This window comes from Lodderomyces beijingensis, assembly GCF_963989305.1.
Source record: "Lodderomyces beijingensis strain CBS 14171 genome assembly, chromosome: 7".
NCBI lineage: Eukaryota > Fungi > Ascomycota > Pichiomycetes > Serinales > Debaryomycetaceae > Lodderomyces > Lodderomyces beijingensis.
Genome location: NC_089976.1, coordinates 311,298 through 326,460, shown reverse-complemented (window position 1 = coordinate 326,460; position 15,163 = coordinate 311,298). Strand labels below are relative to the sequence as shown.

Below are 15,163 nucleotides of genomic sequence, written 5' to 3'. Positions count from 1 at the left end.
ATTTCTAATTAGTATACTATCATCTAACAAAAAAAGATCATATTCTTTAAATTCCAACCAAGACCTCCATTACCACTCCCTTGGGTTGTTCTCATTCAGAGTGTGATGCGTATTCTTCATCAAATTCCTCCTCCTCGGCAGCTTGACTTTCCCAGAGTAAAATCTTCTCCTTTATCCCATTGTAAAGAATTCTATTTGGGGTATGTTTCCTCAAAAACAACGACGATTTCGAAATCCGATTCTTGGCAGTCATGCGCAACAACGTGGCCTTGATCGTTTGCGGATCAACACCTTCGCTCAACAAATTTGCCACTAAACCAGTAACAATCGGCGAAGCCATCGAGGTTCCCGATAACACTTGAGACTTGTCGTGGTTCTTGGCATCAACACTTCGAACATATGCACCACTAGCAAACAAATCAACGCATTCGCCCCAATTCGAAAACGTGGCAACCGAATCATTATGATCGTCAATTGCACCCACAGTGATGGCATATTTCGAACTAGCGGGACTCGTCAAGCAAGCATTAATGTTTGAGTTCCCAGCAGCAACAACAAAAAGCAACCCAGATTTCGTGGCTTGTTCTATAGCTCGATTTAAAACGTGATTCTTGTATGCTCCCAATGACAAATTTGCAACTCCCTTTTTACCAGAGTCAAGGCGATGCTTCACGGTGAAATCTATAGCTGATAAAATCGTACTCAATGAACCGGCGCCCTTGCTATTCAAGGCCTTGACTTCAACAATATTGACATTCTTGGCCACGCCATACGTCTGAGATCCAATCAAACCAGCCACATGAGTTCCGTGCCCGTTGGAGTCACCCGAGCCTTCGTTGGTGAAATCCTGCCCCGCCAGTGCGCGTCCTTGGAATTCAGGGTGTTTAACTTCAACTCCAGAGTCAATCACATAGGCATTGACCCCTTGCCCCATATACTTTTTATCGTAAATATAAGGGTACTGCTTATTTGGCTTCATTCTTTTCCTTCTGGAAATGCGGGCCAAGTGTCTTGGTGCATCGGCTTGAATCTTATAGTCAAAAGTCTTGAATGTCAAATCCTCAGTGATCTCTTGAACAAGCGGACATCTTTTCAACCTCAACAAGATGTCCTTGGAAAAATTCCCCGAAAACCCTTTGAAATCTCCAATCACGATGGAGGTCTTGATTAGATTCCGTACTTGAAGATGCTTGGGGTATTTGAGATCGTGAGCCATAAAGTTATCAAGCGAGGAACTTGTCTTTAACGAAACAAAATACGGCTCGTCAGCCGAGCCACCACGACATAAAACAATAAATAGTGCATAAATATAGATTGCTAGCATTTAGACGACACGACGGACTCGACTCAACAAAGTTTCATTCAAGTTTTTGTTCCTTTTTCATACATTAGCTATACTTGAGCCCCGGGCTGCTCTTTTTCCTGGGAAATCTGAGCATATTTATGGTTCCCCAGTTTTTGACTCCACACCGATGAGATTTGGGGAAAGCATAACGAAAAATGTTTCCTTACCTGACAAAAAATCTGAGCTATTGTGTTCCCTTTTTTGATATCCCCAGCAAATCTCACAAATCGGGGAAATCATGGCAAGGGAGGGGCAAAAAAGAAAAAAAGCAGACGAGGTGACCTTTGGTTCTATAGTATCTTGCTCGTTTAAAAAAAAAAAAAAAACTGGTGGGGTGGGGTGCGGTAGGATTCGTATATCTCGAGAATAATGGCTGCAAAAAAAAAAATTGCAATCGAGAGGGAATTTTCAATTTTTTTTTTCTTTTGTTTGTTTGTTTGTTTGTTTCCTCATGATGAGAATTCGTCCCACGGCTCCGTGTCTAGTTTGAAAACACTGGCTTCAAATCCATTAAAGGCAATCTTGTCAGTAGTGTACGGACGATGTAGATAACTCAATTCGGGTATCTTGTTTCTCGTTGACGACTTGAGGAGGTGTTCTTTGACATATGTAGGTTGTATACCTTCGCTCAACATGCAGGCAACAACACCAGTCACGATGGCACTTGCCATCGACGTGCCGGACATTACCAGTGCCCGGTACAAGTTGTTCATGTCAACGCTTCTCACGTATGAGCCACTGGCAAAGATATCAACACACTGCCCCCAGTTTGAGAAACTAGAGATAACGTCGTTGAAATCGTCGATTGCGCCCACGGTTATAGCCAGCGAGGAGCTTGCGGGAGAGCACTCGCATGCGTCACTGTTGGAGTTACCCGCGGCAGCCACAATGACCAACCCCGTCCAAATCGCTTGCTCAATCAACTTGTCCAACACTGAATTCTCCTTAACGGCAAATGGTAAATTGGCCACGCCCAAGCAATCGTTGTTTCTTCGATGATCCACAGCAAACTCAATGCCAGCAATCACCGTGCTCAATAGGCCTCGCCCGTTTGATTTCAAGACTTTAACGTCGATCAACTGAACCTTCTTTGCCACGCCATACGTCTCAGAACCAATAAGGCCGGCTATGTGGGTGCCATGGCCGTTTTTATCGCCGCAGTTTTCACCGGTGAAATCCTCTCCTCTTCTTGCGCGTCCTTGAAACTGTGGGTGGCCAATGTGGACCCCCGAATCGAGCACGTAGGCACTGACGTGGTTGCCAATCGTGTCGTCGTCGTAAACATAAGGGTATTTCTTTTTCGATGCCATTTTTCTGCGCCTGCTCAAACGAGCTAGATGCCGCGGTGCATCCGGTTGCGATTTCGTATCCATGGCCTGGACCAATACATCTATGGTAATCTCATCCACCAAGGGGCAGCATTCCAAACGTTTCACCACCTCGGGAGGGAAAGTCCCACAGAATCCGCAAAGTTCACCAATCTCAAACGACAGTGTGATTAGTTCTTTTATTTGGAGGTCGTTTGGGAGTTCTTCGTCAAAGTCGAGGAACGATTGGTACGACTGGCCCGGTCCGAGTATAACCACGTAGGACTCACAATAATCCGAGGACACAACTCTTGAAAAGATGAGGAGGCAAAGGCAGGTTAGTAAAAGCATTTTTGATGTTTATCGAGGTTGTTGCCGGTGGGGTGAAAAGTGCTGCAAAAAAAAAAAAATAGTGTCACCACAGTCAAAACCAAAACCAATACCAATACCAAAAAAAGGTGAAGCTGTGATAGCCTGGTGTATTTTTTGATCCAAATCCAAAGCCGAATCTAGTTGAAGATCTTCATTTCGAAGCTGGACCTATGTACTTCTACAATCTTCGACGATGGTGGTTTTTTTCTTCCTTTTCCCAGGGGTGGTGGAAACATCATAAGAAAGACCATAGCTTTGAGCAAAATGTAGTTTCACGGCCCTGTGTCAGTCCAAGAATTTGAACCTCGAGTTAAAGACTGATTTGCTTGTTTTTGCTGCCAACGACGACGGGAGGTGGGACGTTTCTTGCTCCGGGGAAGCTCAACCGTGCACTTCTTTTCCTTTTGATCAACACTGACCCTCTCCTTACCCCAACCCTCCCTCCGTTACTGCTCCCTTCAAGCATCCAATTACAACCGACACCTGGGATTTACCCTGGAAAAGTTATGGCAGCCCAATCTTCAAATCAACATCCCATTTATGCATTTGCTGCGCGAGCAAATGAAATCAGTAGAACAGTCTCTGTATCAACCCCCCCCCCCCCCCACCTCTGTAACCTAATCGTGGTCTCTAGACAAACACAACCTTAACAACATATAATACCATGCAATTCGCCAACCCTGTACCCAAGAGAATGTCCCCGTACCAGACTTGGCCGTGTCTCAGGCGGTCTCTCTCACCAGTAACCGCTAATGAGAAAATAAAATAAGGAGTCAAAAAAAAGGAGTCAGTGCGTGGGATTTGAAGGGAAACTCAGATTCGGAAAATGTCGACATGTGTCAATAATTTTCCACCCATTATAAAATATATACATATAATTTCGGCAGTGCCAGGGACCCATCTTTTCGTGAACGATGCAACCATTGATAGTAGTAGCTGGTCTCGTGCTATCCTACTTGTGTGCGCCTGTTCAGAGTGCCTTGACCAAGGACCAATTGCTTCAGACAGTGCAGAACTCCAAGCGGAAGCTCTTGCCCGTGAACGACGCCAATTACGAAACTATCTTGAATGGGAAACGCGATTATCATGTTGTTGTGTTTTTCACCTCCGAGGCGCCCCAGATCAACTGTGTGTTGTGTAAGGAAATTGCGCCGGAGTTTGAACTAATTGCCGACTCGTGGTTCAAAGACCATCCCCACGGCGTTGGAATTGGCGAAGGCGAAGGTGAGGAAATTGACGCGGACGGCAACAAGGTCGAGCCAAAGAAGAATGTGTTTTTTTTCAAGAGTGAGTTTGCTGATTCCAGAAAGTTTTTCAGCTTGTTTGGATTGAACAACATCCCCAAGATTTTCCACTTCGCGCCCACCAAGGCCAAAGGTCCAAACAACTTTTTGAAAGAACGCACCGAGTATCAATTTTTCCAGGGCGACCACAAGAGTTTAATGGTCAATTGGTTGCTGGATTTAACGGGACACAGTTACAATTTGTACATTCCTATAGACCGAACTAGGTTGGTCATCAACGTTGTTGTTGGCTTTGTTGGCGCACTCTTGGCAAAGAGGTTCAAAAAGCAGATCTTTGGCGTGTTGCTTTCGCGCTTGGTGTGGATTGGTGTATCCATTGTCTCGGTGTTGTTGTTCACCACGGGCTACATGTTTAACAAGATCAGAGGCAGCCCCTATTTGATTGAGCATCCGGACGGCAGGACAGAATACTTTATTGGCGGTCAGCAGACCCAATTGGGCATTGAGACACAAATCATCTCCTTTATCTACGGGCTCATGAGTATATTGGTGATTATATTGATCAAAAGAGCGCCTGAAATCAAGACCCCGTCGATAAATTTGATCTTGGTGGCCGTCATCAGTGGCTTGATTTTCCTTTTATTTAGCTTGTTATTGTCAATTTTCGGATTGAAAGGTTTGGGATTTCCTTATAGATTCATCAAGTTCTTTTAAAGAATTTTGAATGAAAAAACCAAAAACTGAAAAAAAAAAAAAAAAGTAAAAAATGAAAAAGATGCATTAGATGGATAAATATTACTACGGCTGTAATGCGTCGACTATGGTTTCAATCCTGTCCAATTGTTTTACAATTGCCGAGATTCTCTTTGTCAATTGCTTAATCTTTTGATGCTGAATAGTGAATTGTTTTTCGTCAATCACATGTGCTTCAACTAGGTTCTTGAAGCTAGTGAGTTTCTCTTCCAAAAAGATGCATTGGATGAACAAATATTACTGCTACGGCTGTAATGCGTCGACTCTGGTTTCAATCCTGTCCAATTGTTTTACAATTGCCGAGATTCTCTTTGTCAATTCCTTAATCTTTTGATGCTGAATAGTGAATTCTTTTTCGTCAATCACATGTGCTTCAACTAGTTTCCTGAAGCTAGTGAGTTTCTCTTCCATTATGCGTAGTCGAGTCAACAAGATGACCTGCGATTGGTTCAACAGCTCAAAGTTTTCATTCAAATTGTCGAGGGACCCACTCAACAAACTATGAGCCGTCAATTCAATCGGGTGCAAGTCATTGATGGAGCTGCTACCTCTCGAAGTCATTCCATCCGCGTCACCCATCCACTACACGATCCCACGAAAAAGCAAAAAATGAAGAATAGCTGCCGACGAGAAGTTTCCTAGCAATGAGAAAAGCAACAACTGCAGTGGTATAGGTACTGACACCAGTGGTGGTGGTTGTTTGTTATCGACTTATCTCTCCACAGCTGATAACACATCATCTCCACTGTGTGAAAAGTAGCCCCGACAATTGGTAGCGGACGGCGGTTGCTATCTTCAATCGGCAACTACAAACCCACTGGTATGCTGTATGGGCAGTGTGTGGGGGGGCATTGTAGGGAGAGATACCCCTTGTAGGCAGTAGAAGGGATGTGATTGCTATCGAGTGTCAGTAGCAGCTACAGCCCCAGCTGGCTTGCGCATCTACAAGTGGCATGTGATGTTGTTGTAGTTGTAGATGTCGTTATTTTACTTGTTTGCTCCAGGAGTAGTGGTTGGGGCGGTTGTAGCGAAGTTCCCCACGGTCGTAAAACCAAACAATCAACCACCTTTACAACTGTTCAAAGTCATATCAGCAACAGGGAATCTCCGTCGCTTCGAGACAATCAGCTGAGTGCCTACTACCTCCTACCTGCTACTGCTGCTGCTGCTGCTGCTGCTGCTATTACTACGACTGCCGCTACTATTTATACCCGCCCACCGCCTTTTAAAACACCCGCCCACCGCGCTCCTCCTACATGTCTTATGGCCTCTCGCGTGATGAAGAGTCTGCACTGCTCAAACCTCTAGCCATGCGTCATGAACTACTAGAGTCCTTGGAGGACAAGATCTTGTATCGGCAGCAAAGCTCGGTCAAAGCGGGGCAGATTCGCCGGTTCAAGATCAATTTCACGCCTCATGCTGAGGGAGACGAGGTGGTAATGCCCCCTACCCTCTGGGTCAAGATCAAGAATACTGAACCTGTATCGAAACGAGCGATTTATTTAGGTACGTGATCATCCCATTTCGGGCGCTGCAAAAGACAAACAAAGTGAATTTCAGAATTCTTACTGACACGTTTTCAACAACTTTTCAGCTGGCCCCTACATCTTATACGTTGACTGCCGGCTGCTGGATTATGACCCCAGTGTCAAGTACTTTGTCACCGCGGATCAGCCGGCGTTTGAACCGCAATTGCTCGCAGGGCAGAGTTTTTATGTCCAATTATCATGCCACACGCTAAAATCGGACTATTCCTGGATTGTCGATGTTGTCTCTCAAATCATCTTTAACAACACCATTTCGATCAATTTCGAAATCACCGTGGGCACGTCGAAGCAGATTTTGCACGATGCCTCAACCACGGAGGGTGCGAAAATCATGAATTCAGACAAGTTGGGCACGTTCCACCCTTTGTTGCATGTGACGGAATGGGACACCCACGATTTGTGGAACTTGCCTCTGCCTCAATTGGGTAAACCTAAACATTTGGTTGTATTTACGCATGGGCTACACTCTAACGCCAGCGTTGATATGTTGTATTTGAAAGAGCAAATTGATGAGATTGTCAAGGGTTCCAGTGGTGACGCGGTAGAGAACGAAGAGGTGATTGTCAAGGCCTTTTTTGGCAATATTGCCAAAACAGAGCGAGGCATCAAGTATTTGGGTAGCAGGGTTGCTGAATACATAGTCCTGCTCGTTACAGAGGACGAGGTGTTTAACAACGGCCAAGTCTCCAAGATCTCATTTGTTGGCCACTCGCTAGGTGGTTGCGTGCAAACTTTTGCCATTGCCTACTTGCGACTGAATTTCCCTTGGTTTTTCGAAAAGATTAAACCAATCAATTTCATTGCTATAGCTTCACCGTTACTCGGTGTTGTCAATGAAAACCCACTCTATGTCAAGATGGTGTTGAGTGCTGGGTTTCTCGGTAAAGCAGGACAAGAGTTGGGTCTCAAGTTGGTGGAAAATGAATCAAAACCTTTATTGTTGTTGCTCCCCACGGGGCTTGCTCATCGTATACTCAAAAGATTCAAAAGACGAACCGTTTATGCCAATGCTACAAATGACGGAATCGTGCCACTTCGTACGTCTGCGTTATTGTTTCTCGATTATAAAGGTTTAGCAACGCTTTTAAACTCCAACCAGATTGAAAATATCGAGTCCACGGGTAAAGTGCCCAAGGCAATGGAAGAAGATAACTTGTTTTCACCAGTGCAGGCGTTTCTTTCCTATTTCATGCCTCAAAAGCAAAAAGGCGATGGTTCGCAGTATAAGCATTTCCAATGCATGGGGGAAGAATGCGATGATGCGGGCCATGAGAAAGAAGGTGTTATGGATGGGATTCCCAGTCTGACATTTTTGGACAGTGCAGCTGCGTTGGTGTTGCCACCGATGCCATCAATGAAGTATATTGTCGACCCTTCGAGCCGTGAAAATGTGATTTTACACGATAAAGTGTATTTCGAGACTGACTTGCCACGAAGAAGACTCAACAGTGCAACCACCGCCACCACTACCACCACTACCAGCAATAATGGCACCAGCATTGACAACAACAACAACAACAACAACGGCAACACCACCGCCCCACCCGCAGCAGCGCAGAATGGCAGTACATCGTCATTGCGCCAAAAGTTGATTGAGAAAATCGACTACAGCAATCTCGAAAGCCTTGAAGAGGAAATTGCACGCGAGTACCACAAGAGCATGAGTTGGAGGAAAGTTGTCGTGAAATTGAAACCAGACGCACACAACAATATCATAGTGAGGCGGCGATTTGCCAATGCTTACGGATGGCCCGTGATTCAACACTTGGTTGAAACCCATTTTAGCGAGGAGGCACGACGAGAAGACGATGCAGGGGAACAAAGACAAGAATCGCTTACTTCGCTAAGTAGCACCGATTCACTAGATGATGAACCGGGGCTCACCAAGCTTCTCTCGCGTGATTTGATGACCAAGGAAAACCACGAGATTGATGAAAATAACCCCGATGAAGAAGAGTTGCATTTGAACCACGAGTGGATCAATTCAAAAGATAACGCCGAGAGTTTGTTTGCCTTGGGGGTAACGGGTTTAATTGGTGAAGTTACTGGTATCGTTGGAGATTTCGGGACTCAGCTATACAACTATAGCTTCCCCCTGGTTAAAATACCACTCGTGGGGCAGATACCGAGGCCTGGGTCATTGACGTCTCCGCATGACGCAGGTGGTGAGTTGTACAATGGCCATCATGCCGCAACCCCTGGTAGCAATAGTAATAATAATATTGATGGTGTTGTTGCTGGTGTTAACGGGGAGGAAAACGATCAAAAGTCCCCTGCTTTGGAAGTGCCTAATGGATTGATGAATGCGTTCATCTAGCTTCAAGGCACACGCAGGTATATTTATATATATATATAGAAACCAGCATAGAATGTTAAAAAAGTTTTGCATCTGTTGAATCACTGACTAGAGGCTATTCCTCCATATTCTCATCTCCTCCTTCTCCCTGCTCCTCTCCATTTCCATCTCCATCTTCCTCCGCCTCTTCCTCTTCCTCCGCCTCTTCCTCTTCCTCCTCTTCTTCCTCTTCCCGAGGAAACATCTCCCGTATCCGCCCCACAATCTCCTCACACACATCCTCGCCAAACCGCTCCATGCACTCCTCAACCAACGCACACAAAACGACCACATCACGAGGCAAATTATTCACAATCTGCAACTTTTCAACCTTGACAAACGCAAACTGGTTCAAATACCGCATCAACTCAACAAATTTAGCGTCGTCCATTTCGGCGATGTCGCTGTTGTGCGCTGCAAACTGGAGGATATCCCTCGTGACGCTCTCTAACTCGACTCCGCATTCCGTGAATCTTTGGTTGTGGTGATGTTTTGAGGTGCGTTTTGATTCTTCTTCAGCGTGGTCTGCTTCTGTGAATGTCCAGTTGTATTTCTGTTTGAGCGATGCTAGGTGTTTCGCTACTTCGTAGTTTGAGAGGAACGCGTCTCGCTCTTTTAGTACTTGCATCGTGGGTGTGTTTGTGGTTGGATGTCGTTATGGGGGTGATGGTGGTGATGGTGATGGGTCTTGGGTTCGGGTTTGATGTCGTGAAAAAATAATGGTTGTGTGTCGCGACAGATGGAGGTGCGGCGTTGTTTCTAAATTTAGACGGGGTTTTTAGCCGAGTATGCAAGGGGGCGGAAGATGGAAGAACCGAGGAAGGGGTTGTTTGTAGCGAGAGTACGTCTAGTCTCTTGCTGGTTTTCTAATGGCTAAAGTGTGCCAAATGAGAGAGATTCCTCAGTGTGAGGGGGAAGGGGGGATCCCACGGGAGTCTCAGCCTACATTCGCGTACGTGTTTTATACATCTTTATCAAGGTTTTTGACGGTGGTGTCGGTGGAATTCTAGAAGGAGACGAGAAATTGCAAAAAGCTCCGCGGGAATGATAAAATTCCCTGCAGTGGTCAGAGAATTGATTGACGATAAGAAAAAGGGGAAGCGGGGCAAGGGGCGCTAGTTCTCTGCTTCTTCGTCTTACGTCTTGTCACCTTGGAGTGAAATTTTCAAAGGGCACATGCAGCGCGAAGGAGGTACTATCTTTGGTAAATTGCGATGGGGTGGGTGCCACGAGATATTTTATTCTAGAAACGACCAAAACTTGATGTATTTTATTTTTTGCAAAATTTCAAGGTTTTGCAATATTCCTTTGAAATTGTTTATAGCCGGTATTGCTTCATCGCCATCTGACGCGTTCTCTTTAGCTTGGCAACTTGCATGAGACAACTTTAATGGTCTTCAATGGTCTTTTTTTTTGGATTGTTTCTTAATTATATATTTTCTCCAGTACTTGATATATTTGACCATTTCTGCCCGCCTCGGGAGAAAGACCCCCAGTTCATCACCCTTTCTACTTCTTTTGCTAAGTATACGAATAGTAGATTTGGTCTTCCCCCCTCCCCCCCCCCATACTTAATTGAGAACGGCATAGTCGCAGGAGTCCAACGATGAACGTTCACGGTGCCTCGATCCAGGGTCTAGGGATCAACTATCCGCCTACCCCAAAAAGCCAGAACAGTAGGAGTCCAACTACCCCGAGCAGCGAGCATTCGTCCACGAGACGATCTGAAAAGACACTTGTCTCCGTCGAGCTACAGGGCAATGCCACCAAGACCACCACCAGTGCTAGCCCGACTCCGAAAAACACCTCGAAAAGAACATCTAGTTTCGGCTCATCTACACCCACGGCATCAACACTACCATCACACGCGCACGCGCAACCACTTCTAGCGGTATTCGAATTGGACGACGCCATACCGTACAACCTATCCAAGCACTTGCACCAAACTTTCAAATCGCGAATAAAATCACAGGAAAAATCGACAAAGTTTACTTATTTGTTGAATGCGTTGGTCTACCTCAAGGCATTCAAGCAAGTTTACTCCAGCGTCGACCTCGACGACTTGATATCTGATGTTCCCGAGACTGAGATAATTGTGAATGGAAATGGAGACAAAGACGAAAATGGTGATGTCGAGTTGTTGAGTGATGTGCATGAGATTCTGAAACTAGCAGTGTATGTACCGGAACGAGTCGATATGTTGCTATGTGGCTTGGGCAACTTCACCAGCTCCAGAGGCGAAGTCAAGATCTTGTGGCCACGAGTTACGTTGTTGACGATGTTGGTTAATGCCATGTACTATGGCCTCATGTACTTTGATGAAAAGATCATCTCGCGAAGACTACCCAACTTTGAGCTTGTATCGGACAAAACTCAAAGGGATCCAACCACCGGAGACGTGAAACTCGCGACGCAGCTCATTTGGAACGACTACGAGTCGTATATGAAATTCCAGCATTATTGCAAACGGCACTTGGCGCAGTACCCCGCGCCTCAAACCATGACCGAGAGACAACAGCGAGGTTTCCACCTGCGGAATCCGCATTACCGCGTTGTTTACGACGCTTATATGTGTGGATTCCAAGAATGGCGCAAGCGTATCGAAGACGAGAGAGACGACGTTGTTGGTGCAACTTGCAAGATTCTCGGTTTGCAGTTTGTCACTATCCAGTCCACGGTGTTGAAGAGCATGAGCTATCGGATATGCCGGGCGTACCTGCTGAGAGAACATGTCGAGTTTGAAAAGATTTGGAAAATGAAGCGGACAAAAGGTACGAGCAAAGGCTGGTTGGGCCAGTTGTGCAAGAATCGTATTGATGATGATGATGATGGTGGTGGTGGTGGTAGTGGTGGTTTTGGCGAATACGAAGATGAGATGTTTCATTTGGGTGAAAGAAACGGCAGGACGATATCAGCGTTCCCTTTGAGTGGGTTTGATCGAACGTTTGGCCATATGTTGAAGCCCAGTAAACACTACGAGATTTTAGATCGTGAGGCTGCTTTGGCCTTGTATCAAGACATGATGAGCAGAGACATTTAACAGAAAAGACGAACTTCCATTGTATTTATAGTATAGCATTTTTGCATTTTCATTCCCACCTCTTTGTCATGGTTTATATATATATATAAAACTATATATATATAAATACAAAAGAGACACTTTTCTTTTCAAATTGGTTGTTTTCGGTTGCAAAAATAATAATATTGGGATCAACATCGGTAAATACTCCAACAAAACGGCTACTTAGCAAAAAAAAAACTCACGACTGCAAAATCATCTAAAAAAAAAAACTTTTAATCTGGCCCCCTTAGTATTTACCCATCAATGAGTACTGGTGGCTGCCGTGACTGCAGCTTTCGACGCAGGAGAGTTTGCTTGTTGCGAGTCAGCACTCTTGACACCGGCTGCACCTGGTGCACCAACACTACCAACTCCAGCAACACCACCGGCACCACCAACACCAACACCCCCAACATTAATCTCGGGTTGCCCATGGGAATTAGCAACAACTCTTTCCATGTCTTTGCCGTCGCTCCAGTCGAAAATTCTCCAGCCAAAGCAATGGCGAAGACGAAGCCCGCTGTGAGGATCCACAAAGATGCATCCCCAGTAGTAATCCGTGAATCTGAATTGATGAAAAAACCCATATTCGCGGATCTCGGGAACATAACTGTAGCCGATGAAGAAGGACATGGAGAAGGTGTACAAGAGCCAGTCCATGATGCCAAAGGCCAACATGGTTTGGTAAATCTGGCAATTTTGCTTGCCCCAGCTGTTGGTTGGACAATCGGTTGGGAAATCACTTGCAACCACCGCCCAGCTCGACAAAAGCAAGACAAAATTCAAAATCTCCATGATCAAGATTATCCAAGATGGCGAGTTGTAGTTGAAAAAAATGGGGACGAAAGCACCCACATAGCCAAGGTAGGTCACACTTATAACACTAGCAACCAAATTGTAAATCACCCTCGCTTCTCTGATATCAGCAGTGAAACCAGCCGATAATCCCAACAAAATGATTGACATTATGAGCTCCAAAACCCGGAGTGCAATACTCGCGGCTTGTGGTCCGTTAGCCATGCTAAATTCAATCGAAATCAAGAACCTGATAGAAAAGATCTAATGATCAAGTAAAAAAAAAAAAAAAAAGAAAATGGCTTTCTGATTCAACAACACACAAGCAACCAACAGACTTGATAAACTGGTTGGTTGTACTTTACCTGAGAGTAAAAAAAGATGTGGTGTGGCAATTTTGGTTGTAAAAAAATTTGACAAAAAAAAATGTGGGAGATCATTTGGTTGTAAATAAATACCCTACTATCTACAATTCAAATGTGTTGTTAAAAACTCATACACCACACACGCAGACACATATACACATACACACATCAGACACACACCAGTCAGCTTGCTTTCACTGCTCGAGATCAAATATTTAAAAGAACGTAGTCGGAGCAATGGCCTGATCAAGTCACATTGAGGGATTGATGGGACATGAATGATTCCATACAAGTGTTGCAAAAAAAAAAAAAAAAAAAAAGCTGCGGTGCAATTGCAAAGGTTAGGGCCAAGTGGGTGTAGAGTCTCTAATAAATGGTATATCTTTCTCCAAACAGGAGAACACAGTACAACCAGTCTCTTTTTCATTTTCTCTTTCTTCCTGGCTCCTGCTTGACCTGGTGTTGTCTTCACTGGCTCCTGCCCCAGCATCTGTTTCGATCTCAGTTGGAGGTGCGGCTGACACCAAGGGGGAAAATTTCTGGGAAAACGCAAACGCTACCAACACATGGCTGCAAAAAAGTAAAAAAAACGACAAAAGAAAGGGGGCGTCGCATTTGAAATTAAAGTGTTCATTAAAGATGTATCGACATGGAAACTACTAAAACAAATGTGTTTAACGAAGTTGAATCATAGCGGGATTGATATTAATTGGTTTTCTTTGGTTTTTTCTTTTTTTTTTTTTTTTTTTCAATTTATTTACTTTTGGTCGCGATCAGAGCTACTAGTGGATGCAGCACGTTCTTCAAGTGGACGCTCGACTCTAGCAGCATCGGTTGGGGCGCCAGTGTCATTGATCGTGTTCTCGACGACATTCTGGTTGTTCTCAATTTGGTCAACATTGGTTACTTGTGGATGTATTTCGCCATCTCCTACCCCTTGCCCATCAGCCACAACTCCACCTGCTTCGACACCAACGGCTTTTTCTTCATCAGCAGCAGTCTTGCTTCCCCATTGGCCAAACCAGGCTTTTCTTCCAGTTCCGTCGACATCGGGGTAGATACAGCCCCAAAGGTAGCTCGACATTTGAACGGTGTGGTTAAAACCTTGGCTTTTCATCTCGGGGATGTAGCTGTAATGAATGAACAAGCCCAAGCTTGCAACAAAAGCAATGAAATTGAGCAACGTCATGGGGAGAATAGCTTGGTACAAACGGCAACCATTTTCCGAGAAACTGCCGACGTAGTAATATGCACTGTACATATCTCCAAAATCACAAGTTGAAGGGAAGAAATCGGCAATCGAGGCCCAGGCAGCAAGGTAGAAAATAGCGAAAATAGATTCCCCAATTATTATCACCAACGATGGTGTTCTTCCATTGAGACCTTTGGGAACAACAAAGCAAACAAAAGCAAGGTAAAGCAAAGTGAGCACTGAAGCGGCAACAGTAAAGGCCACCCTACCAAAGCTATACCCAAGTGCGTTCAAAACTGCTGCTCCCAATGCCAACGAGATGATCGTCAATACCAATTGAACGCCTCGAATCACTATACTGATTACACCTTTGTCTAATTTCATGATGACGTTTTAATGAAAAACAAAATAAAAAGATTCCTTTCTCTCTTCAGGTTGAGGTATGATCAAGTTAAAAATTGCTTCAAGAGTCACTTTAAAATTTTAGACACGAACGGGAGCAAGGGGGGGGAGGAAATTGGGACTTATATACTAAGCCAGAGTCATAAACATCAGTCGGGGAGGAACCACTTATTATTAAATATCGACTGGTGAATAACCAAAATTAAAAGTGCAGAAAAAAAAATAGGAAATTTAATGACTACGAAAGAAGGTTTTAAACTTCAACTTAGGGAAAACAAACTCAGAGCTAAATGAAATAAATAAACATTGGCAAAAGCTCGTCTCAATACCCTTAATAAGAACTCCGTGAAGCCGGGGGGGCTATTCGCCAAAATGATGATCTTATTAGCAACGACGGCTCACCAATGTTAGCGGAAGAGAGAAATTATATCCTGGCCATGCAAGT

At 44.7% G+C, this 15,163-nt stretch overlaps 9 protein-coding genes across 9 annotated transcripts; 3 read left to right on the top strand and 6 right to left on the bottom strand. All coding sequences in view use genetic code 12, as the record gives it.

Moving 5' to 3' along the window:
* Window positions 1-91: 91 nt before the first annotated feature.
* Window positions 92-1,216, bottom strand: LODBEIA_P54560 (uncharacterized protein; the record flags this gene model as incomplete). Its single annotated transcript, XM_066975790.1, has 1 exon — window positions 92-1,216. One exon carries the CDS (start codon window positions 1,214-1,216, stop codon window positions 92-94), a length of 1,125 nt encoding a protein of 374 aa, XP_066832394.1.
* Window positions 1,217-1,794: 578 nt separating this feature from the next.
* On the bottom strand, window positions 1,795-3,003 carry LODBEIA_P54550 (uncharacterized protein; the record flags this gene model as incomplete). Its single annotated transcript, XM_066975789.1, has 1 exon — window positions 1,795-3,003. One exon carries the CDS (start codon window positions 3,001-3,003, stop codon window positions 1,795-1,797), a length of 1,209 nt encoding a protein of 402 aa, XP_066832393.1.
* Window positions 3,004-3,938: 935 nt separating this feature from the next.
* On the top strand, window positions 3,939-4,982 carry LODBEIA_P54540 (uncharacterized protein; the record flags this gene model as incomplete). The annotated part of the gene is made up of 1 exon (XM_066975788.1): window positions 3,939-4,982. One exon carries the CDS (start codon window positions 3,939-3,941, stop codon window positions 4,980-4,982), a length of 1,044 nt encoding a protein of 347 aa, XP_066832392.1.
* Window positions 4,983-5,264: 282 nt separating this feature from the next.
* LODBEIA_P54530 (uncharacterized protein) lies at window positions 5,265-5,600 on the bottom strand (the record flags this gene model as incomplete). The annotated part of the gene is made up of 1 exon (XM_066975787.1): window positions 5,265-5,600. One exon carries the CDS (start codon window positions 5,598-5,600, stop codon window positions 5,265-5,267), a length of 336 nt encoding a protein of 111 aa, XP_066832391.1.
* A 731-nt stretch (window positions 5,601-6,331) lies between these two features.
* Window positions 6,332-8,885, top strand: LODBEIA_P54520 (uncharacterized protein; the record flags this gene model as incomplete). The annotated part of the gene is made up of 2 exons (XM_066975786.1): window positions 6,332-6,527; window positions 6,616-8,885. 2 exons carry the CDS (start codon window positions 6,332-6,334, stop codon window positions 8,883-8,885), a joined length of 2,466 nt encoding a protein of 821 aa, XP_066832390.1.
* A 94-nt stretch (window positions 8,886-8,979) lies between these two features.
* On the bottom strand, window positions 8,980-9,531 carry LODBEIA_P54510 (uncharacterized protein; the record flags this gene model as incomplete). The annotated part of the gene is made up of 1 exon (XM_066975785.1): window positions 8,980-9,531. One exon carries the CDS (start codon window positions 9,529-9,531, stop codon window positions 8,980-8,982), a length of 552 nt encoding a protein of 183 aa, XP_066832389.1.
* Window positions 9,532-10,509: 978 nt separating this feature from the next.
* LODBEIA_P54500 (uncharacterized protein) lies at window positions 10,510-11,943 on the top strand (the record flags this gene model as incomplete). The annotated part of the gene is made up of 1 exon (XM_066975784.1): window positions 10,510-11,943. One exon carries the CDS (start codon window positions 10,510-10,512, stop codon window positions 11,941-11,943), a length of 1,434 nt encoding a protein of 477 aa, XP_066832388.1.
* Window positions 11,944-12,225: 282 nt separating this feature from the next.
* LODBEIA_P54490 (uncharacterized protein) lies at window positions 12,226-12,984 on the bottom strand (the record flags this gene model as incomplete). Its single annotated transcript, XM_066975782.1, has 1 exon — window positions 12,226-12,984. The coding sequence occupies one exon, from the start codon at window positions 12,982-12,984 to the stop codon at window positions 12,226-12,228; it is 759 nt and encodes a 252-aa protein (XP_066832387.1).
* An 897-nt stretch (window positions 12,985-13,881) lies between these two features.
* LODBEIA_P54480 (uncharacterized protein) lies at window positions 13,882-14,700 on the bottom strand (the record flags this gene model as incomplete). The annotated part of the gene is made up of 1 exon (XM_066975781.1): window positions 13,882-14,700. The coding sequence occupies one exon, from the start codon at window positions 14,698-14,700 to the stop codon at window positions 13,882-13,884; it is 819 nt and encodes a 272-aa protein (XP_066832386.1).
* Window positions 14,701-15,163: the final 463 nt, after the last annotated feature.